This window comes from Pteronotus mesoamericanus, unplaced genomic scaffold, assembly GCF_021234165.1.
Source record: "Pteronotus mesoamericanus isolate MK-2021 breed Mesoamerican mustached bat unplaced genomic scaffold, CSHL_Meso_final scaffold_232, whole genome shotgun sequence".
Lineage (NCBI taxonomy): Eukaryota > Metazoa > Chordata > Mammalia > Chiroptera > Mormoopidae > Pteronotus > Pteronotus mesoamericanus.
Genome location: NW_026555311.1, coordinates 9,137,398 through 9,162,529, shown reverse-complemented (window position 1 = coordinate 9,162,529; position 25,132 = coordinate 9,137,398). Strand labels below are relative to the sequence as shown.

At 39.7% G+C, this 25,132-nt stretch overlaps 1 protein-coding gene and 1 pseudogene across 1 annotated transcript in view; both read left to right on the top strand.

Annotated features, from left to right (window-relative positions):
- Positions 1 to 12,260, top strand: part of TET2 (tet methylcytosine dioxygenase 2) — a 113,870-nt gene extending 101,610 nt beyond the window's left edge. Inside the window, exons 9-11 of the mRNA XM_054591666.1 lie at positions 1,272 to 1,409; positions 5,175 to 5,529; positions 7,469 to 12,260. Of these exons, the coding sequence (XP_054447641.1) occupies positions 1,272 to 1,409; positions 5,175 to 5,529; positions 7,469 to 9,027 (2,052 nt within the window). The 3' untranslated portion in view covers positions 9,028 to 12,260. The remainder of the gene's footprint in view (positions 1 to 1,271; positions 1,410 to 5,174; positions 5,530 to 7,468) is intronic.
- LOC129085211 (rho-related GTP-binding protein RhoN-like) lies at positions 2,426 to 3,071 on the top strand (annotated as a pseudogene).
- Positions 12,261 to 25,132: the final 12,872 nt, after the last annotated feature.

Here is a 25,132-nt window from a genome sequence, read left to right as displayed (position 1 = left end):
AATATGTAAGAACCTGTACACTGAGACCACAAAACATTGCTGAGAGAAATTACAGAAGACCTAATTATCTGGAGAAATATACCATGTTTATGATCACAAGGACAATATTGTTAAGATGTCAGTTGTCCCGAGATTAATCAATGCAAATGAATTCAATACATGACATATCGAATGATCACCAGGTGTTCTGCGATATTGGCAAGATGATTCTAAAATATTTATAGAGAAATGCAAAGGACCTGGAATGGTCAAACAATTTTTTTTTTTAAAGAAGACCAGAATTTAAAGACGTATACTCTGATTTCAAGATTTACTAAAAAAAAAACAACAAAAAACACTTTTTTTATTTTTGACATTATTTTTATTGTTGACACTATTACAGATGTCCCCATTACCAACCCTGTCCCGCCGTTGCCCCAGCTCCACCCAGACTCCGCTCCCCCGCCCCTCTGGCCATCACCACACTGTTGTCTGTGTCTGTGGATTATGCACATACGTTCTTTGGCTAATCCCTTTTTTTTTAAAAAAAGGAGCAAAACTTGAAAATTTATACTCTGGTTTCAAGATTACTAAAAACCTACATGTTTTAGTAATCAAGACAGCTAACATTGGTGTACACATACACACATGCACACACCCCATTATATACCAAAAGATCAGAGAATCTAGAAATAGATCCAACCTGTATGGTCAATTTTCAACAAAAACAATTCAGTGAGAAAGAAATAATCTTTTTATCCCATGGTGTTTGAACAGTTGGATAGCCATATGGGAAAAAATTACCTTTGACTCTTAATACCATATATAAAAATTAACTCAAAATGGATCTATTTATATAAAACTCAAGAAAATGCAAACTAATAATTTGTGACAGAAAGTAGATCAGTAGTTGCTTGGGAACAAAGAGGAGGCATGAATTATAAAGGTATGAGGAGACTTTTGGGAGTAATGGATATATACATTATTTTGATTGTGGCAATGGTTTCATGATATACATATGTCAGAACTTATCAAATAGTACAGTTTAAATGTATCCTATTTAATGTTTGTCAGTTAAACCTCAGTAACACTGTCAAATAACTTTACAATGTCAAGGTATTTGCTTTGTTTTGTGTCGCTCTGTTGTGTTTTTGGATATAAAGTATGCAACATTTCTAAAAATTCTAAATATTAATGTGTGTTTTTGGCCTATTCAGTGTACAGGTCTTGTACTGTGTTGGAAATATATGCCTAAGTACCTCCCCGCTCACACACACACTTTGATTCTTCAGATTGAATATGAACACAGAGCACCAGAGTGCCGCCTGGGTCTGAAGGAAGGCCGCCCGTTCTCAGGGGTCACTGCCTGTTTGGACTTCTGTGCTCATGCCCACAGAGACTTGCACAACATGCAGAATGGCAGCACATTGGTAAGTGGGGCTGAGGAGAGGCCAGCAGGCTGTCCTGTTGGAGAGCAGAGAGCTGGAAGTTACCAGCATTTGGTTGGAGTGGCATGTCCTCTGCAAGTGTCACCCTGCACAGTAGTGTTTTCATGAATGACCTGTTGTTGCATAATTATTTGGCCCACCTAGCACTCTCATAACAGGTTGGCACACTGGTGGAAAACTGTGTTGACAGGCACATGAAAACCATGGAAATTCTTGGTGCTAATCTAAACCAGCGACTACATTGCCAGCTACAGTTGGCTGCCAAAAAATTTTTAAAAATTAAGTGTCAGATATCTGGTAGGTTATAATCTGTTAAGCAGAAAGCCATCAACAAGCCAAGATACCAGTTCACCTTGCAGAGAAGTATGAATGAAAAACGCATCATCATTGTCACAGTAACGACTATGGAAGATTCAAAGTGAAAAGGAGCCCATGAGAACTACATATTCCAATAGGTGAGGTGCATTGGACCTTATAATTGGAGGCAATGGCAAGGGGAGGAAATGGATAGAGTCTTAGGGTAAGGCAACATTCTATCCTGAGAAAGGCCAGGGTAGGGCTTTGCCTGTGGAGAGAATATCCAGAGTAGAGACAAAGAATGAGAAAGTTCTGGTGAAGAAACTATACACTAATCAACTGTTGAATGAGTCATCAATATGGATGCAATTATAGTTAAGGAAGATGACCATTGAGACTTAAAATGAAAAACAGAAGAGAGGCACTAAAGTTATACTCTAGGATAGAAAAGAATTCAGGGAGGTAGTAGGCAATAGTGAAAAGTAATTTGAGGAAGCAGGTGCAAAGTTTCTGTTGAGAAGCAGAGAAAGTATTGATTGAATGATCTAGAGCAGTGATTTTCAACCGGTGTGCCACAAGGATTTTTAATGGGCTAGGGAAGGGACAGGGGCGCCAGGGGCCCCAGGTGGTAGCTTGGGTCACCTACCAGATGCTGGTGTCGGCAGCGAGGCCACGGAGGAGGGCGGTGCATAGCCAGGACCATGGAGGGGTGGAGTGACTCCTGCAAGATTATGCTAGTAGGGGACTCAGAGTGTGGCAAGATAGACTGGCGCTGCTGCAGGTGTTGCCCAGGATGCCTGACCCAGGAGTCCTGGCGGCACCATATTTGAGAACCACACCACGAGCTTTGAGACAGACAAGCACTGCATTGAGCTCAACATGTGGGACACTTCAGGTTGCTATGATGACATCCAGCCCCTGGCCTCTCCCGATTCAGATGCTGTGCTCCTCTGCTTCAGTATTAGCAGACCAAAAACACTGGACAGTGTCCTCAAGACACGGCATGGGGGGACACTGGAGTTCTGCCCCAGTGCCAAGGTGGTGCTGGTTGGCTGTAAACTGGACAAGCGGACGGACCTGGTCATACTGAGGGTGCTGGCCAAACAGCGTCTTATCCCTGTTAGATGTGAGCAGGGCACTGTGCTGGCCAAGCAGGTGGGGGCTGTGTCCTTCGTGGAGTGCTCCTCCCAGTCCTCTAAGTGCAATGTCAGGGGTGTCTTCCGCAAGGCCACAGTGGCCTCCCTTGTTCGTGGCCATAGGCAGCTGCACTGTGCTGACTCTCACAGGGGCCGGGGCCAGGAGCTGGGGTGGGGCCGGCGGGCTGGGGAAGCTGGCATCAAGCAGTGACCTTGGCTGAGTCTCAGTATATGAAGGATGCCTTCCCTCCCCATCCCCAGTCCCCATATCCTTGTCCAGGCTTCCTTCCCTAAGGAAAACATCCATTCCATGACCTTCCCTTTTCCTCTCCTCTCACTTCTACAGCTGTTCTCACTCATCCTAACCTCCAGGCAACATGCACTAAATTAAAAAGCAAGTTAAGCCCCTCATCCCATATATCCACCAGTCATAGCTCCTCCCTCTCTTCCCTAACAGTCTCCAAATAAAGCTCATGTCCATGGAAAAAGTAATCATTTTTGAAATGCCATCCTGACTACTTAGGTGCACAGACCTCTTTTCCCTTGGTGTCAAATAAAAAAATGACAACAGCCAACACAACAACACCCATCTGGTGTGGATGATTCAAACTGTGTCTATTTTATTCTGTCAGATCAGGAAAAAATATATAATACTTTTTTGGTGTGCCACAGAGTTTTAGGAATTAGTTTCTGTGTGCCATGAGATGAAGAAGGTTGAAAGTCACTGGTGTAGAGCAGGGGTTGGAAAACTTTTCTCCTCAAGGCAAGATAGTAAATATTTTAGGCTTTGGAGACCCCGTAGGGTTTACATAAGGCACATTCTGTGGCTGGGGCTTTTTAATGTAAAAATCCTGTAAAAATTCAAAAACCATTCTTAGTTCACTGGCCGTATAAAAACGGGCCGTGACGCAGATTGGCCGTAGGCCTTAGTGTGCTGATGTCTGATCCAAGGGAACAATTACAATTTTCATCCACGATGTCTAAAATCATCACTAATCATGTTTTGAGCACCTGCTCATTATTAGGAGGCTATGCTAGTTTCTGAGAAGAGAAGAAAAAATTATGATAGCTGGAGGTGTATTAGGTACTAAAAACAAGGAATTTCATTCCAGCAGAGGATGAGGAAGGTATTTTGAATGAAGGGATATTTGCCTCTGCCAGGTCACTGGAAAAAAAGCACTACATAAGAACTAAGTGGGGATAAATGTGTGTGGGAAAAGGAATAAATACTCAGAGACATGGATTTGAAAGACTTCTATGTGTGGAAGTGAGAAACTCATTTTAATACAATCTCATGATAAACTTTTTTTATAAAAGTCTGCTGTAATAATGATCACATTCCTTTCAAGAGTATTTTCCAATGATTTTATACTTCCTTGAGTTTTAAATAATCATGGTTATATTGTCTCCACTAATCAAAAAAGCACTAAATACTAAAAGCTGGTACTTTAAAACCAACCAATAATGCTTCATCAAAAACAATGGTTGTGGCTAACAAAAGAAAAAACTACTATAAAGTCAACAAAAGTATCCTTCCCCCTCCCCCCTTTTGGAGTACCTCCTTGTATGTAGTGATGTCTCAGAAAAGAAATAAATCTGACTCATTGTTTCTCTTTAACAGAGTACAGGGGAGAAAAAAGGAAAGTAGAAATAGTGTTAAGTTACATGTTAGCTATATCAACCAAATATTCAATTTTACATTATTTAAATTGTACTTTGATATCTTGTGGAAGTTTCTCAAACACACTGAAGGAGAGAGTTAGGAGTCAGGTGTGAGGAAAGATGTAAAATTTCTTTGTGCACAAAAATATGAGATGAGGCGAATGTAATATGACCAAAAACAGAGACAGTCATTTAGTAGAACAGACTTTTAGCCTTTTTCTGAAGAGGTTGTACATTTATCACATTTATTTTTGAAGTGTGAAAAGAGGGAGATTGCTTCATTTTGGTAGGATTGTTGCCTCTTCCCATAGAATCAGAAATATCTGTGAAGAAGAGAATCGCCAGAGATCATAGTTCCTGACAGGCATGCACACAAAAGGTCAATGCAAACTTGTCTATCTCCTTGTACCATTTTGATCCACTCTTCATTAATAATAGACATGGTTTTGTGGTCACTGCTCTGATCCAGTAGGCCAACACCACAAATCTAAATACTGAGAGCAGGAAAGAAAGACATAGATAGATAGATAGATAGATAGATAGGTAGATAGATAGATAGGTAGATAGATAGATAGATACACACACACACGCACGCGCGCGCACACTTCATTTGGACTGAAATTGACACTGTACTCTCTTACTTTCCTACCAGGTCTGCACCCTCACTAGAGAAGACAATCGAGAAATTGGAGGAAAACCTGAGGATGAGCAGCTCCACGTTCTGCCACTCTACAAAGTGTCTGATGTGGATGAGTTTGGGAGTGTAGAAGCTCAGGAGGAGAAAAAACGAAATGGTGCTATTCAGGTACTGAGTTCCTTTCGGCGGAAAGTCAGGATGCTAGCAGAACCAGTGAAGACATGCCGACAAAGGAAACTAGAAGCCAAGAAAGCTGCGGCTGAAAAGCTTCTCTCTCTGGAAAGCAACGCAAATAAGAACGAAAAGGACAAGTCAGCCCCATCTCGTATAAAACAGACTGAAAGTGCAACGCAGGCTAAACAGTTGGCAGGTAAATTTTGTGTGAAGCATTGTAGACATATGTATTATACTTAAAAATGAACACTGTCAGTTTTGGAACGTTACATTTAATCATGGCTTAGTTCTGTACCAGAACCTTCTGCAAAGTAGTGAGGGCCTGCTTTGCTCTTGGAGATGGTACTGAGATATTGCACCATCAACCCGTGCTTGTTGGGAAACTTTGGATTTTATTCTATAATAAATGGCAACATTTTCTGATAGGTAAGTGATGTGATGAAATTAGTGTTAATCTAGCAGTGGCAGGTAGGCCACATTAGAGGTAAAGGAGCAAAATAGTTAGCAGGTGGATACAATAAATCAAGAGTGAGTTAATACGAGCATAAATCTTGGTGGTAGCAATGAGCTGGAGCAAAAATGATGGAAGTGAATTCTTCCAAAATGAATAGTAATACCCTGGTGATGAAACATTGGAATGAGGAGAAGAAAAATTTAAGGATGACTCCAAAGTTTTAAGCCTAGATAATTAAACAGTACTATTTATTGAAATAAGTTTGGAAACAAGATTGAGGGGGTAGTGGCAGGAGAATAAGATACCTCTCCTAAGCCACATTGAATCTGAGGTTTAGTAGGTAGGTCCATATGTAGTTCTCATGACGCTTTTACCCATCACAACAGATCACAATTTATCAATACTAAGTTGATATTTTCTTTCCAAAGCCCTTTGCTTTACGTCTGCGGTTAATAGTGTAAAAAAATCATACAACCATATAATGTCCATATCCAAATTTTAGAGGTGGTATTGGCCTGGTCATTAACAAAAGAATAATGCATATCTTTTAAGTTTACAACCATCATTGCATCAGAAACTCAAATTTCCCTGCTGATTTATCTTGAAGCTCAAACTAAATAATTTGGAATAATATGCAAAGGATGCTTAACAAATATTTGTTGATTAGTTAATTCACACTAAGACAAGCTAAGCCTCTTCAGACCCTGGTATCTCCTGTAAGGAAACTGTAAAATATAAGCACATAGAACGTGGCCTCTTGTCCCTTCTAACCGGTTTCCGTAATAGTTGTTTCAGTTGTCAGGACTGCCATTGCAGATCCATTTGTTCTTATCTCAGGGTACTTTCTTAAATGAGATCATGAAACAGAAGTTTGACTTTTTAAAGTGTCACTCACAAAGTTTAAACTTTCATTAAAGTTTTATCGACAACTGTAAATTTCCTTTCTCAAAAGCATGCTAATGAAATGGGCTCATGTACTATAGGACATGCTTCGGGTGTTTAAATGAATGTCATTCTTTTTCTCATAGCATTCCTGAGTCTTTCATAAAAAATGTTATGCTACTTTATTTTAAGTATTTAACCAATTTTATTGCATGCCAGGCAATGGAGAAATAAAGTAAAATAAGGCATACCCTCAAGGCAATCCTTTTCAGGAGGGTAAAGAGGGGACTAAAATTCATAATTTCAATAGATCATCACCACTGCTTCATGGAACTTGTGTTTGCAGTGAGTACTGCAAAAGCACTGGAAGATGAGGTCATAGAGGCTTCCTCAAGGAAGGGATGAAGGTGCCAAAGACGGGCAGGGGGATGGCTGGAGGGAGGAGGGCTCTCGTGTAGGGAGTGTGGCCTGGTGTGAGCACAGAGCACCAGAGAATGTGATGCTCTCAGTGGAATGGTTTTTGGATGTTTATTCCTTTTATCTTCACTTACCAGATTGTACTGTTAAGAGGTCTTCCATTTTATTTCTAATACTTTAGAAACAAAAAAATTTAGGCCAGATTGTGATCAGAACCCTGACTTTGCTCTTATCTTTGTTTGATGGGTGTTGCATATTGCATAGTCCTGATGGTGGTTCTTCAATACATTTAAGCATCCTCCCTAGCCTTTATAAAATAAAAATCAAGCATACTTGTCCCCCCTCTTTCTTACCTTGTCTTCCCATCTTTTGGGACTTTCAGGACCAGTCATGCAGCAGCCCCAGCCGCCTCAGCCGCCCCAGCCGCCCCAGCCACAACCCCAACAACTACAGAAGCCACCTCCACAGCTACAGAAGCAGCCGCAGCTGCTGCAGCCACAGCCGCAGCCGCAGCCGCAGCCGCAGCAACCCCAGCAGCCGCCGCCACCCCAGCCGCCGCCGCCGCCGCCGCCGCCGCCACCACCACCGCCACCGCCGCCGCCACTGCCACATCATCCCTTGACTATTAACCCGCAGTCAGAGGCTGTCAATTCTTACTCTTCTTCTGGATCCACCAATGTATATATGAGACGGCCCAACCCAGTTAGTCCTTATCCAAGCTCTTCACATGTAGGCACCAACTGTATGAACTTCTATTCCACCTCATCCCAAACTGCGGGTTCATATTTGAATCCGTCTAACCCCATGAGCTCCTACCCTGGGCTTTTAAATCAAAATAACCAATATCCATCATACCAGTGCAATGGAAATGTATCAGTGGACAACTGCTCCCGGTATCTGGGTTCTTATTCTCCCCAGCCCATGGATCTATATAGGTATCCAAACCAAGACCCTCTCTCTAAGCTGAATCTACCACCCATCCATACACTTTACCAATCAAGGTTTGGAAATTGCCAGAGTTTTACTTCTAAGTACTTAGGTTACGGAAACCAAAATATGCAGGGAGATACCTTCAGCAGTTGTACTCTTAGGCCAAATATACACCATGTAGGGACATTTCCTCCTTATTCCACACATGAGATGGACGGTCACTTCATGGGAGTTGCCGCTAGATTGCCACCCAACATGAGCAATCCAAACATAGACTATAAAAATGGTGAACATCACCCGTCCTCTCATATCATGCATAACTACAGTGCAGCTCCAGGCATGTTCAACAGCTCTCTCCATGCCCTGCATCTCCAAAACAAGGAGACGGATATGCTTTCCCACACAGCCAATGGGTTATCTAAGATGCTTCCTGGTCTTAACCATAATAGAACTGCTTCTGTCCAAGAAGGCATATACAAATTCCATGACGTGGGCAGTCAGGAAAAGCAGCCTTCTACCGCAGAGGAAAACGATGAGGTCTGGTCAGACAGCGAGCAGAGCTTTCTGGACCCTGACATTGGGGGAGTGGCTGTGGCTCCAACTCATGGGTCAATTCTCATTGAGTGTGCAAAGCGTGAGCTTCATGCCACAACCCCTTTAAAGAATCCCAACAGGAATCACCCCACTAGGATATCTCTTGTCTTTTACCAGCACAAGAGCATGAATGAGCCAAAACATGGCTTGGCACTCTGGGAAGCCAAAATGGCCGAAAAAGCACGCGAGAAAGAAGAGGAGTGTGAAAAGTACGGCCCGGACTATGTGCCTCAGAAAACTCATGGCAAGAAAGTAAAACGAGAGCCCCATGAGCTGCACGAACCTTCCGAGCCCACTTACCTGCGCTTCATCAAGTCCCTTGCCGAAAGGACCATGTCCGTGACCACAGACTCCACAGTGACTACATCTCCATACGCCTTCACTCGGGTCACAGGGCCTTATAACAGATATGTATGATGCCGCCCCTTGTGTTGGTTACCTCATTTGACAAGACCACAACCAACCTGTCCATAGTGTAGTTCTCATGACATGGGCAGTGGGGAAAGGATACAGTATTCATGACAAACGTGGTGGGAAGAACCTCAGCTCACCAGCAGAAAAAGAGGTCATCTCCCCATAGCACTTAATTTCCACTGACTCCTCAGTGGTCACAGATGGCGCCTGGGCAAAAGACCAAAGCATTCTATGCAAAAAGAAGGTGGGGAAGAAGCTGTTCCACAACTTACATTTTTAAACACTGGTTCTATTACTGGACGAGATGATATGTAAATGTAACTTTCTTCCCCTTACAACTCTACACATCTGTGACCACTTTTAATAATACCAAGTTTGCATAGTCATGACACAAATCAAACAAGTACTGTAGTATTACAGTGGCAGGACTCTTAAATACCATCTGGTGCTGAACATACAATGTACTGAAATACTGGAATTACTGCTTTTTAACATGCAGTTTTTACTGTAATCTTAATATTAACTTTTATTTATCAAAATAGTTCCATGAAACAAATGAATAGACAGCAAAACACTGAATTTGTTCGGATATTCTAAGAAATGGTGCTAAGAAAATGGTGTCTTTAACATTTAAAAATTGAATGCCTTTATATCATCAAGATGCTATCAGTGTGCTCCAGTGCCCTTCCATAATAGGGGTACCTTTTCATTCAAGTTTTTATCATAATTACCTATTCTTACACAGCTGTTTTTAAAATGTGGACATTTTAAAGGCCCCTGGATTTTGTTCCAGTGAAGTCCTTGTAGGACAATAAACGTATATATGTACATATATACACACACATATGTATATGTGCACACACATGTATATGTATAAATATTTTAAATGGTGTCTTAGAAGCACTTTGCCTACCTAAGCTTTGACAACTTGAACAATGCTAAGGTACTGAGACATTTTTGAAAAAGTTTACTTTCCTTTTAAAATTCAAAGTGGATCTTTTTTAAGGAAAGGAAAGCTTTTAAAATATTTTTGCTTTTATCCATGCCTCTGCTGATGAGCAATGTGTCCATTTTCCATACAGCCAGTTAAATCCAAAAGGGGGCTTACTGGATTTAAAGGAATACATTGGTCTATAAAACATGTTTTCTGGTGCTCATCTCACATGCTATACTGTAAAAGTTTTATACAAAATTGTATGACAAGTTCATCGCTCAAATACGTAGTTTTAAGAATTTTCTATCAACTGCAGTAATAATGAACTGCATGCCACAGACTCAACCAAGCTGTTCAATGACGCAAAGCGATTTTATGGATCTATGTGCTCTTCAGCGAGCTGAATGTCAGTCTGCCTTTTTGTTGATAATTGTACATTGTGATGTTGTCATTTCTTAGCTTAAGTGTCCTCTGTACCAGGAAGACCGAGCAGACTGATGCCTGCATAAGATGAATAAACAGGGTTAGTTCCATGGGAATCTGTTAATTACAAGGAAAAAAAAACAGGCAGCTAGTTTGCTGTGGTGGTTTTAAATGAGTAATTTGTATAAAGAAGAAGTCAAAGAGATGTATAGTAAGTAAATTAATTGTAAACAAAACTTTTTTAACACAATGCTTTAGTATTTTAGTACTGTAAAAATTAAATATATACATATAGATATATATAGATATATATATATATATATGGATTTGAAGCAGAATTCACATCATGATGGTGCTACTCAGCCTGCTACAGATATATTATAATGTGAGCTAAAGATTCATTAAAGGCTTGAGTGATGTTCCTACTTGTCATATACCTCAACACTAGTTTGGCAATAGGATATTGAACTGAGAGTGAAAGCTTATAGCATCGTGTACCATCATTTTTTTTCCAAGACTTTCTTTTTTATTATTAAAAAGCATAACTTCTTTTCAATACTTGATTTCTTAGCAAGTATAACTTGAACGTCAACCTTTTTGTTCTAAAAATCAGGGATATTTCAGCTCATGTTCTCCTTCTGCCAACATGTCACCTGTGTTTATGTAAAATTGTTGTAGGTTAATAAATATCTTCTTTTTCAGGGATTTAACCTTTTTATTTTGAATCCCTCCTATTTTGCTTGTATATGTCCTAATGTAACTAAAACTAATTTTATAAATCTGTTGACTCTTTTTATTGTAAAGAAAAGCATTTTTAAAGTTTGGGGAATATTTTGGCTGTGTCAAGCAGGAAAAAAATTACATGAAAATAGAATGCACTGAGTTGATAAAGGGAAAATTGTAAGGCAGGAGTTTGGCAAGTGTCTGCTGGCTAGAGTCTTTCAACTCTCTAAATAAAGATGTTTTGGTCCTGTAATCAGGACAGGTACAGATCCATAAGGACTTCCCCAAAAAGGCAGAACACTTAGGTGTATGGTGTCCCCTCAGCTGTAACAATTACATTTTGATCTAAGTACATTTTTTGCTTACTAATATTACAAATAAATTCTTAATCAAATGAAGACTTTGAGTTTTATTGGTCAAATCTTTCTTTATAACATGGCTTCTGGCTTTAAAAACTTTCTCTAGTTTCTGTCTGTGACCAGTTTGCAATCATCTCAAAACATTTGTGTATGTTAAACCACATGATTTTAGTATTTTGCATATACTGTATATCTAACCCCAAATATTTGGCTACTATGTGCACATTTGTTGGTTTTGAATCAGCCATCCCTATATGAATATTTGATTTTTATAGTACCCACTGTCACTTGTCAAACTGCTGGCCAGCAAGAGCAGGAAGTATAGTTACGGGGGTTGGGGAGAGGTTAGGTAGTGAGAAGAAGTTAAGTGGCATATTGTAAATATCAGATCTATAATTGTAAATATAAAACCTGCCTCAGAATGAATGGAAAGCAGATCTCCTATTTGCTTATATAGGAATATCAGGTTGACTATGTAGCCATACTTGAAAATGCTTCTGAGTGGTGTCAACTTTACTTGAATGATTTTTTCATCTTGATTGACGCACAGTGATGTACAGTTCACTTCTAAAGCTAGTGGTCAACTTGTGTAGGAAACTTTTGCAGTTTGACACTAAGATAATGAGCTCTGTGTGCATTTTTCTATGCTTTTCTAAAAACTTAGTTTCATTTCATTTTCATGAGATGTTGGGTTGTCTATAAAATCTGAGGATGGTTATAAATACTGTAAGTATTGTAATGTTATGAATGCAAGTTATTTCAAAGTGTTTATTATTATATCATTCCTGATAACGCTATGTGAGTGTTTTTAATAAAATTTATATTTATTTAATGCACTCTAAGTATTGTCTTGTTGAAGTTTCTGTTCACTGCCTATATTAATGCCATCTTGATGAGGCAGAGGGAATGAAAAGAATTTGCTTTTTAAAGATATTTTTAGATGGTTGTTCTTAATGCTAAATTATATCTAAAATAATAATATCCATATAATTAAGGCCAAAATACTTCTCTGATTGAATAGTCTAGATATTCAGCTTCCCCACCTCCTCCCACCCCCCAGTTTTCTATTTAGTCTATTCACCTTACATGTGTAACCAGTGTAAGTCAGGAACAGAGCAGTAGTAACTTTACTGACCTCAGACTGACCATCGCTTCTGGTGTGTAGCCTGTGAGGGCCGTCAGCGAACGCAAGACACCCCAGGGTTTGAGTTCACATTGCTCTGGTCTAAGGCCAGCACTGATTTTAGATTCACATCTTCCTCTTCATGTCCATTCTCAAGAAAAATTCTTCCCGCCCATCCAAAATCCATGTTAGGCAAGAGGAGAGGGGAGATGTGGCCTGGAAGGCACCAAATAGACATGCATGTATGTCCTCATACATCCCAAGTGGCTTCAGTGAGCCGGAGGCTAGGTTGTCCTCTCTGCCCCTTCTCTGTACTGCGAATCACCCCTCACACATTACACCTGTAGTGCACACCTGCTGAAGCACTTCCTGGAAACACAAGGTATTAAACATAGTAACTATGTACAGTTACATGTCTTTCAGCCCTTCCCCCTTCCAACCCAACGTCCACCCCCTCCCAAAATGACAGAGAAATTATTTTCCTCATGCATTAAGGGGATCCCTTTCCCACATTCCCCTCTCTGTTCAACCTGGGCCAAATCTGATTTAAATAGTCATTCCTAAGCCCAGGAAATGGCTGCCACTTAGTATCCTTTGAGCTTGACTGGGTGATTCCTCCAGCACTCTACTCAAAGCAGTGCAGTAAAAGAAGCAGCAATGTCACTTAAAAGCAGTGGTCTAATGATTTATCTTTTTAAATCTCAGCCCTTCAGGGACACCGTCCACCTCATTTCACCATCCATCCTCTGGCAGAACTTTGGGAACCTCCCACTCTTCTCATTTGCTAGTCTCCCACGCCCAGGGCAAAGGGAACTAAGATTCCATGAGCTCAAGAGCTTTCCCTGTCAGGGCCCCATCTGGATCCCAGCTGCCTGAGGCAGGTGATGCTAGTGCCCTGGAAATGAAGGTGCAGGCAGGCAAGCTGCTCTGAGCCTGCAAGTGGACTTGAGGGGGCGGGTGCGCGGGGCGGGGTGGGGGGACTGCTGGAAGGGACAGATGAGCCAGCAGTTGCGAAGCTTGACTGGCCCCTCGCCTTCTCCGGAAATAATTGCCAAGAATGAACCTTCTCATGTCGGCAGGTAGGCACACAGCTGCCCTGTTGCACCCACTACCACTGCTCCTCCAGTCTGTCATAGAGTAAACCAGTTGATTTATCATAAAAATCCGCCTGCTTTGGGTAACTCTAGCTTAGCTCTGACTTCCTGCCTGGTTCTGCTGCTTTGTACTTGATCATCTGTGTGAGAACCAGATTCAGTGAGAAAAGACCTCGGTTTTGTTGTTTGAAAGGCCATGTGGAGGTGAGCACCAGCAGAAAAGGAAGGCTGAGGAAGCAGCGTTTCTTTTCCAAAATCGATGTGAGGAGAGAGTGCTTGTTGCGTGAAGACACTTGATCATTAACTTTCAGCTCTTGGCTTAGCAGTAAGGGGTTGGGGCTCTTTCTCCCCACCTTCCCCGTCAGAAACATACTCTCCAGCTGTTAGAGTGGTGAGAAAACTTTCATAAAAGATACTGAGATGAGAATTAACTGCAATTACAGATTATTTCAGTTTTACCAGCACTCTTCAGCTTCAAAGAACAAAGATACTTTTGTTCCCATGTATTCGAGGCCACCTGCCTACATTTCTCTCTCTTACCAGGCAATTTCTCACAAATCTTTGTGCTTGTCTAGCCAACATTCATTCTTGAAAGGGGCCACCCTTTTCCTTGCATATACACTTGACAAATATGCCTCCTTTGGGGGATTTCTTTTATGCTGTTTCAAAAGGAATTCCTCTCCTCAGTTTGACATTTTCCCCTCTAATCAATTCTTAATTCAAACTGAAATGAGATTTCTACTTAGGTGTTGAGTAAAATGGTAGTTACATAAAGATACTCCACTTCTTCCTTACGCCCACAAGAATGAATTCAGATCATTTAAATTCACAGAATTAAAGATTTACAGGCATATTCACGGGCTGCTTGCTTTTATTCTTTCCAGAGAATAGTGCTGTGAATAGAAATGTGAGTGTTGTTGCTTGAAACTTGATACGCTCATGGTGCCCTCAAACCTCTCGTGGGCAGCTCTCGATTTAACTCCGAGGAATAGGATGACGTACAAGTAACAGTGTGATGGAAAGTACCTGGCTTTCACTTTGGCCTTGCAAGTGTACTAGTTATGTGCCATGAAACCGCATCTGTAAAACTCGGTAAAACAATACACGCCTGACAGGAATGTGCTAAAGATTAATGGGAATGTAAAATTTTAAGTACAGATAAGAATAAACTGTTACTCTTACAAAGATTTTCATCTCTCTTTGCTTCCTGCTAGGAGGTTAATTCCAATGACTGTCCTGTAGTGCTTTGTCCAGCTGACTCCTGCAGCCCCCCTCCCTTCTCCCTGTGGGCAGGACCCCTGAGTCCCTTCCCTGACAAAACAGGTTTTCGAAACTGCAAAGCTCCTGATCGTGAAGCATCGTGAGGACCTCCAGGTTAAAGAAGACAGTGACAAAAAAGGGAAAAATCCCCTGTTCTGTAATCCCATAAAACCTCAGACTGATTTTCCAATGAGTTAATAATAATCCTCTTGCAACTATATGAAAATTCCAGTAGTTGAAATGATGTCACAGTTTCTAACATATCAAGTACACAAAGACTAATGAAAAGCCCAAACAATTTAAGAGTTAAAAGCAGAAGAAAAAAAAATCAACCAGAGAGAAAAAAAATGATTGAGGAAATTATAATATCTTTATTTTTATTACTTACAATGTCAGCTATTAATAGGTATATTTCATGAAATAAATGTTTATAATATCCATCTTTCAACTATGTATATTACAATGAAATGTTTTAAGGCAGAGTATGGAAGTACAGTACAATGGAAGGCAGACACTAGTTACGTTTTAAAAGTTATGTATCATTGACTTTAAAAAAATTTATTTTCATTAAAAATTGTATTCCATAGGAGATGCTATGCAATGAAGAACTATAGCTCTGGGTTCAAGTCTTTTCTCTGCCAGCTACTAGCTGTGTAACTTTTGGCTGGGTACTAATCCTTTCTTCTCCTCAACCTCTGCATCTAGAAAATGCATATAACAATACCTGTCTCACAAGTTTGTTGTGAGGAAGAAGTGAGTTCATTTGAAGCACATAGAAAGAATTTATTCAAAAAGCTATTATAATTATGTTTATTAATTCAGCTGAGGCTGTTCTTACCATAGCGGTTTTGCATGCATTTTCAAGTCATAAGTGCAAAAGAGAAAGTACTTATTAACCATACAAAATCATGGATAAGCAAATTTGAGTGAGACCTTAGGGATCACATTTCTTAACACCCTGGTTTTTTATAATCATTCCTTCTGTCATTCATTCACAAATATGTTTAAGCGTCCACTCACAAATGGTGTCAGGTACATTTCTAGGAGCTAGGCATCCAGCAATGAAAAAACCAGTAAGCCCCCATCCTCCTGGAGTTTACATTCTAGTCAGGAGAAAGAGACACACATAAAGTAAAACTGGAGAGAAGCGTCATGGGGAAAAGTCAGTCAGGGTAAGGGGAGAGGGAGTGCTGGCTGTTGGAAGGGATGGAGGTTTTTTAAAAATAGGTTTTTCAAGGGAGTCTTGCTGATAAGCTAACAGTCGGATTCAGTAAAGATGCAAGCCGTGTGAGTATTTTAGAAAGACGATATTCAGCAGAGAACTTCAAGTGAAAAGCGCTAATGTGAGCACATGAGCACAGGAAGGCTGAGAGTGGACAGAACGAGGGGGAAAAGGAGTGGTAGGGGATAAGGTTGGATGGTGGAGGGCCCAGTTGCAGAGCATTGTAAGCCCTTTGGTCTTTAAGTAAGATGGGACTATTAAAGGGTTCTCAGAAAAAGGAGAAACATGAGCTGATTTGTGTTTTAAAGAATAACTCTGTGTTAAGAAAATATTTTAAAAGGTCACTTCAAAATTTTAATTCAAAATGGTCTTTTCCAAGACATAATAATAAAACTGTCTAAAACCAAAGACAAAGAGATAATTTGGGGGGAAAAGCAAGAGAAAAATAATTCTTTCATATGAAGGAATGCCTATAAGTCTTTTAGTGGATTTCTCAACAGTGACCTTAGAGGCCAGGAGAGAATGGGATAATATATTCAAAGTGCCAAAAGAAAGAAACTGTCAATCAAGAATACTTTACCCAGGAAAGTTGTTTTCAGAACTTAAAGTAAAATAGACTTCCTCTAATAAACAGAAACTGAAGGAATTTACCATCACTAAACCAAACTTACAAAAAATGCTGAAATGAGTTATTCAGGTTGAAACAAAAGGATGCCAATTAGTAACATGAAAACATATAAAAATATATAACACACCAGTAGAGCTAAGCACATAGTGAGATTCAGAATACATTAATATTCTCATATGGGGATGTACTAACTACTTTCCAATAAAGGCTAAAGCACAAAAGCATAAAAATAGCTATAGCTTCAACAATTTGTTAAGAAACACACAATAAAAAAGATGGTAAATGATGACCTCAGAAAAATAGACATAAAAGTATAAAGCTTTTGTATGTAATTAGAGTTAAACTGTTATTGGCATAAAATAGACTATAATATATAAATATATGTACATACATATATTTTATATAAATCTCGTGATACTATAAAGCCAAAATCCACAATAGTTAACACAAAGCTAAAAAGAATCAAAGCATTTCCCTACGGAAAATATCATCTCACAAAGGAAAGCAACAAGAAAGGAAGAAAAGTAAAACGTTAAAACAGCAAAAAAACAATAAATAAAATGGCATTAGTAAATTTTTACTTATCAATAATTACTCTAAATATTAATGAATTAAATTTCTAGTGAGTGACTGAATGGATTAAAAAACAAAGACCAAACTGTATGCTGTTTGGAAGAGACTTACCTCAGTTTTAAGGACACACATAGACTCAAAAAAAGGGGAAAAGAATATTCCTTGCAAGCGGAAACCAAAGGAGAACAGGGGTAGCCTACTTATATCATCAAAAAATAAACTTGAAGCCAATTATGATAATCAAAATAAAATACAAACATTATGTAATAATAAAGGGGTAAATTCATTGAAAAGATAAAACAATCATAGGTATATATGTACTTAACATCAGAGCATCTAAATATATTCAGCAAGTACTAACATTTGAAGGGAGTAAGAGATAACAATAATAGTAGGGGACTTCAAAACCCATTTTTAACAACAGATAACTCATCCAGACCGGAAATCAACAAGGAAAAGCTAGGCTTGAACCAAACGTTAGATCAAATAAACCTAACGGACATATACAGAGCATTGATTCAACAGCAACAGAACACACTTTCTACTCAAATGCACGCTCAACTTTCTTGAAGCTTGATCATGTGACAAGTCACAAAACAAGTCGTAGCACATTTAGGAAGACTGAAATCATAACAAGTATTTTTTCCAGACACAGTGGTATGAAACTAGCAATCAGTAACAAGTGGAAAGCTGGAAAATACACAAATAGGTGTATATTAAATAAAACCCTCCTGAACATCCAAAGGATGGGAGAAAAAATCTAAAGGGAAATCAAGGAATATCTTGAAACATAATAAAAATGGAGGTACTAACATAAATCCTATGGGGCACTGAAGAAGGCAGTTGGTAGATAAAGGCATATACTAAGACAATAGAAGGATCTCAATGAAACAATCCAAGTTTATACCTGAAGAACCTAGAAAAGAAGAACAAACTGTGCAAAGTTAGCAGAAGGGAGACAGTTACAAGGATTGGAGCAAAAATAAAGGAAGTTGAGACCAGAAAAACAACAAAAAGATCAATGGAATCAAGTTAGATTTTGAAAAGATGAAGTCAACAAACCATGAGCTAGACTGCTCAGAAAAAGAGAACCCACAACTCAAAATCAGAAATGAAAGAGAAGACATTACAACTGATACCACAAAAATACAGAGTATCATGTGATACTAGTAAAAACAAATATACAACAACAACAAAAAACTGGGTAATCTAGAAGAAATGGATAAATTCCTAGAAACACATAACCTACCAAGACTGACTCATAAACAGAAAGACTGAACAAACCATTAACAAAGAAGAAAATTAAATCAGTAACAGAAACCTCCAACGAAAAAAAGTCCAGGACAAAACAGCATCATTGGTGAATTCTACCAAATATTTAAAGACAAATTAACAACAAACTTTCTCAAACTCTTCCAGAAAATTGAAGAAAGAACACTCTCAAATATATTTTACAAGACCACCATTGCCCTGATACCAAACAAGATAAGAACACTACAAGAAAAGAAAATCACTGGCCAGTACCCTAGTTAAACAAATCTTCAAAAATCCCCAACAAATATTAGCAAACTGAAATCAACAATACAATAAAAGGATCATCCACCATGATTAAGCGGTATTAATTCCAGAGATGCAAGCATGGTTCAACGTTTGCTAATCAAAAACGTAAGGCACAACATGCACAAAATGAAGGATAAAGATCATATAATTTCAATGGATGCAGAAAAAGCATTTGACAAAATCCACATTCATTTATAATAAAAACTCTCATAGTGGTATGGAGGAGATGTGCCTCAATATAATAAATATCGTATACGACATGCTCATAGCTAACATCATACTCAATGGGGAAGAGCTCAAAGCTCTTCCTCTAGATCAAGAACAGGATAAGGGTGCCCATTCTCACCACTTTTATTGAACATAGTATTGTTAGTCCTATCCATAGCAATTAGGGAAAGAAAATAAATAAAGGGCATCCAAACTGGAAAAAAAAAAGAAGTAAAACTCACTGTTTGCAGATGTCATGATATTATAGGTACAAAACTCTCAAGACTACATGAAAAAAGTTTGGAACTAATAACTTTAGTAAAGTTGAAAGATACAAAACAATATAGAAAAAGAAGCTGCATTGCTGAACTCAATAGCAAAATTTAAGAAAAAGAAATTACAAAAAAAAAAAATCCCACTTACAATTGCATCAAGAAGAATAAAATAGCTAGGAATAAAATTAAACCAAGGAGGCAAAAGGCCTGTACACTAAAAACTATAAAACATCGATGAAAGAAATTAAAGAAGACACAAATAAATGGAAAGATACATGCTCATGGATTGAAAAAATATTGTAAAAATTTCCACATTTCCAAAATCATTCTACAAATTCAATGCAATCTCTTTAAAATTCCCATGATATTTTTCTCAGAAATAGAAAAAAATTGTATAAAATCACAAAAGAACCTGAATAGTCAAAGCAATCTGGAGAAAGAAGAACAAAGCTGGAGGCATTGATTTCAAAGTATACAACAAAGTTATAGTAATCAGAACAGCATGGTATTGGCATAAGAACAGACATGTCAATGTAAGGCTCTGGACAAAGGGATAATTTACATCTCAGAGAGGACTGAGCAGGGAGAGCATGAGATTTCATCTCTCTACTTAAAATATCATGCAATTTAAAACTTATGAATTTTTATATTTCTGGAATTTTCCACTTGGTATTTTCAGACTGTGGCTGCCCCTAGATAACTGAAACCATGGAAAGTGAAACCGTGTATAAGGACCAAATACAATGATTATTATTCAGTCATAGAAAATAAGGAAATTCTGCCATTTGCAACAACTCGGATGAGAGTTGAGGTCCTGACACTAATAAGTCAATCAGAAAGACAACTACTCTATGATCACACTTATATGTGGAATCTAAAAAAGTGAAACTCTGAAACTAAACTCTTAAACTCTTTCCATCCTAGCCCCCAATCTTCCCTTTTTAGTCTTCCTATTTGAATTGCATTTTGTTCCCTCCTGAGTAAATAGCAATTCCAATCTTCTAGTTGCTCAAGCCAAAACCTTTGAAGTCATTCTGCCTTTCTTTCACATTCACATCCTTGGTTCAACTACCTCTAATTGTCTCTATCATCCAGGTCTCTTAATTGGCCTATTTCAGTGACCTCCTATCTGGCCTCCTTGTTTGCATCTTTGCCTTTTTTAAATTTTAATTTTAAACCCACTTTCATTAAGATATAATTGACACACAACATTTTATAAGTTAAAGGTGTGCAAAGTATTGATTTGATACATTTATATATTGCAAAATGATTGCTACCATAGCATTAGATAACACTTGCTATCATATAGTTACCATTTTTGTGTGCGTGGTAAGAATCCTTAAGATCTCTCTTAGTAACATTCAAGTGTATGATATAGTATTATTAGCTAAAATCAGTATTTTGTACATTATTTTTTTAAGACCAAGTGTATTTATCTTCTTCAGTAACCATAGGTGCTTCCATTCACTATCAGTAAAGTTTCTGGTATCAACTAGGTGCTCAATAACGATTTCCTAAATACATAAACAACAACAAAAAAACACATTGCCCTTAGATCCCCATGTTTGTAAACCTTGTAACTGAAAGTTTACACCCTTTGACTGGTATCTTCTTATTGTCCCAGGTCCCCAACACAGAGGAAGCACTCAAATCTAGCATGAGACCACTGTCCTTCTTCGCTTCCTTTCAGGCACTGCGCTGAGAAGAAGAAAGCCACAGGCTGGCCCTGTATTTTGTCCCTATTAATGGAGTAAGCAATTATGTGCAAAGTACCATAGCGTTACTGAAAAGCCACACAGGCTTCTGCCTTCGAAGGCCTTGGCACTAAGTCAGGGTGATCGGTTTTCAGAAAGACCCTCACCCCTGACCAGTCCCTTCAGGGGCTTGTCACCGCTCTCAGTATCAACTTCCTAAACAGGGTTTACCAGGTCCTGCAAGATGGCCCCTGTTCTTGGTTTTTCACATCTTTTTTTCCCCCTTAATTTTTATTGTTGATGCTATTACAGATGTCCTCACATTTTCCCTGTTTGCTAACTTCCACCCTGTCCCCACCCTCCTTCCCTCCGGCCATCACTGCACTGCTGTCTGTGTCTGTGGGTCATGCATATGTGTTCTTTGGCCAATCCCTTCACCTTCTTTCATCCACTTCCCCATGCTGCCCCCCGACAGCCATCAGTCTGTTCCATGTGCCCGTGCCTCTGTTTCCGTTTTGTTCATAGGTTTACTTTGTTCATTAGATTCCACATAGGAGTGAAATCATATGGTATTTACCTTTCACTGACAGGCTTATTTCCCTTAGCATAATGTTCTCGGGTCCATCCATGCTGTCCCGAAGGGTAAGATATCAATTTTTCTTTTCTTTTTCTTCTTCTTTTTTTTTTTTTTTTTTACAGCCAAGGAATATTTCGTTGTGTAAAAATGTACCACAGCTTTTTATCTGCTTCTCTACTGAAGGACACTTGGGCTGTTTCCAGGTATTGGCAATTGTAACATGTCTTGCCACTCCTGTGCTTCTATCCTCAGTCCATTTTACACCCTAGTCATATTGAACATATTTTAGTTTGCCCACAGTGGCAACTCTTCACAGACACAGTCCTCAAGTCCTGCAGTCAAGATAAGTGTCCCCCTCTCCCAGCAGACCTGCGTGTCCTCTGCCTCCCCTCTCCGGCTGCGACGGCTGGCTCAGCTCCGTGAATGCAGGGACTGGGTCCCCATGGGCCTTCGTTTTACTCCCCACTCCCGATCCCCCTCATCAAGTGTCTGGAATGTAAAAAGAGTTCAAATGGGATTGACTAACTGCTCCCTGAAAGAGCTTATTATGAAAGTGTATTAATGCAGGTTTACAGAGGCTTGGAGCTCTGTGAAGGCTGTTGCTATTAAGAGGTGTGGGAGCTCAAAGGAGGGAGAAGCTCCCCACAGGAGCTTGGGAAGGTGACGTTTAAGCAACCTGGAAACATCTCAGGGCTTTTGAGTAGAAAGGAAAGAGAAAAACTCAAGAGTATGTCTCCAGATTTGAGAAATTAAAGAGAGAGAAAGACAGAAATCCAAAATGAAAGAGAATAGCCAGAGTCTACAAAATAATTCAGAGATGTGGTCTATTCAGTTCATCAAAATATATTCTTGGGATGCAAGCTACGTTCAGGGCCATTTGGAAGATAAAGCACATCAAAGCACTGCCATCCTTACGACATCAAATGATGGGAGCGGGGATGCACCACAGCACAACAAATGAAACAGAAGTGTGAGTAAGCCGGTGCCAAATACAGGATCCAACAGGCTTCAGGGTTATGCAAAGGCACAACAGGCTGGCAGGGCGGTTCCCAGGCAAGGCCTGGCCTTGCGGAGAAGATGAGATCTGAGCTGAGCTTTGAAGGAGGGGACTTTGGTTGGGTGAATAGAGAAATACTGCCCCAGGGCCCTCCATTTTAGGGAGCTCCCTCTGCAAATTATAGAATGAGATCCTGCTCCTCTGGACAGCATTCTTTTATAAAGACCCAAGGTAAAAAAGCTTGGAGGCAATGGGGTAAAAAAGACAAAATTTCAGCTTTAATAACCTGAATTCGCTCCTACCTTCTTGTGTTTTAGCACAATTTCTTTATCTTTATTAAATGGCAATAGTAGCATCTTCCTCACAAAGGTGTCAGTGAGGATCCATGCACTAAGCACGGGAGGGTGTCCAACAAAAAGTCTGCCAAATAAGCAGCCGGGCTCTTCTAGGCAATTCAGAGAGGCTGTGGAGAGTGGGAATTTATACTTACCGCCTTAAAATCATTCTCTGAGACAAGAGGAACTAGAACAGGAAAAGGAGAGCCAGGAGAAATGTGACTTTTAAAGGGAGATCAATAGAATAAATGAGCAAAGGTCACAATCATAAAGCAAAACAGAGACATAAAAGAAAGTATTATACTGACAAAGGAGGCTGATGACAACAAGAGAGCTCACCCCAGAAGGTGAAGACCTGAAATAAGAGAATTAGGGAAAGGGATGAAGACAGAGAGGACATGCATTTCCCCCAAACTGGGGAAATGGAACTCTACGCTAATAGTTAAATAATGGCTGAATCTGTAAACTCAGCAAAAAAGACTTTTTTTTCTTTTAACAGAAAGTTGAAGATTCAAGAAGAATAGAAAATTAGGGTGTGTCCTGAGTCACAAAGGACAGGCCAAGTGGTGAGACAACACCCTGCGAGGACTACCTTTGCTAGGATCAAAGGGATGCCTATCCTTACTCACTGATGTCACCTACAAATGAATGTGAAATCGAGAGTCAAGTGAGCCTGCAGCTTTTACAGCCAACGAAAATGGAGAAGACCAAATGTGGATCCAAGGAAAACCCATCAAGAGAAGATCTTGCTGCATTTTGAATGGTGTCTCAAAAACAGCTGGGAAATAAACACAGTAAATTCCAGGCTGAGAGTTGCCTCTGCAGAAATGTTCCGCAGATGCTCACCACTTGACAGAGGAATCCAGTTCTCAACTGGGGCTGATTCAACCAAGGTCACCACCTCCCCCCCAGAAATTGAGAACAGCTGGTATGAGGCTGACCTCTGTGGCTGATTTGTGACCCATGACTTTTGGGGCCTAAAGGAAAGGACGTGACAGGAGACTGTCCTTCCGGATTTGATCCTAAGGCCCAGATCTGTGATGCACAGGCCAGGGGCCAGGTCCACTCTTCCTCTTCTCCTGGGCTCTGGGTCCCTGAATCAGCTCTGCTGAGTGGAGGGCAAAGGACCCAAAGGGTCAGCAAAGAGGCCCTGGGAAACTGTCCTGTGATGCAGTACAGATGCTAACACACAGCTATCTCCAAATTAGTACCAGCCCCACACCCTCCTTCCCTAGTTTTACCTAAATGCATATTCATTTAAAATAGTTTCTTAAAGAAGTCCTATATGGGAATAGCAAATGAGAGTAGCAGTTAACAAAACCATGGGCATGGTTGACTATGGGGCCTGGGTTCAATGGAGGATTTCATCATTTACAAACCTGTTTATTTTTTTCCAGCAGCCTAGTTAATTTCCCTATATTTGAGTTTCTCTGTCAAGAAAAGTAGGGAGAATGATAGCAACACCTCAGGTGACTGTTGAGAGGGTTAAGTAAGATCATTCATGGATATCACTTCTTGGCATAGATTTTGTCACCCTGCACTTAAAAAAATGGTGGTTATTGAAGGCTATTATCCTATAAATCTGGAATTTCCCTGGCATTGATTAATTTCAAACTAGATGTTTTTAAACTTTCAAGAGGTCAAAGTTCAAGGACACCTTCACTCAACAACATGGAGGAATCTCACAAAATGTTGAACAACAAAAACACAAAAAGCAAAACACAAAAGAGAAAAGAGTACATATTACATTATTTAATCCCTAGAAAGTTCCAAAACAGGCAAAACAAATCTATGTACTTAGGGAGTCAGGGTAGTTTTTACCCTTCAGAGAGAAGACGGAGGTTGGCGGCGGTATTCTCTGGCAGAGGGCAGAGAGCTTTTGTATCTGGGAGCTGATTACATGAACGTGTTCACAGAGAAAATCACTGACCTATATACTTAGGACAGGTGCCCTTTTCTGTATGTATGTTCCACCTCATTATAAAGTTCACCAAACAAAGTTTTAAAAAGACAAGAAAGCCCTCGCTTTTCCTTTCGTACGCTACAGAAAACTAGCTCCTCCCATGTGTTCGTTCATGCTACGGACTTTCACTGACCACCTATTATGGGCCAGGCATCATCCTA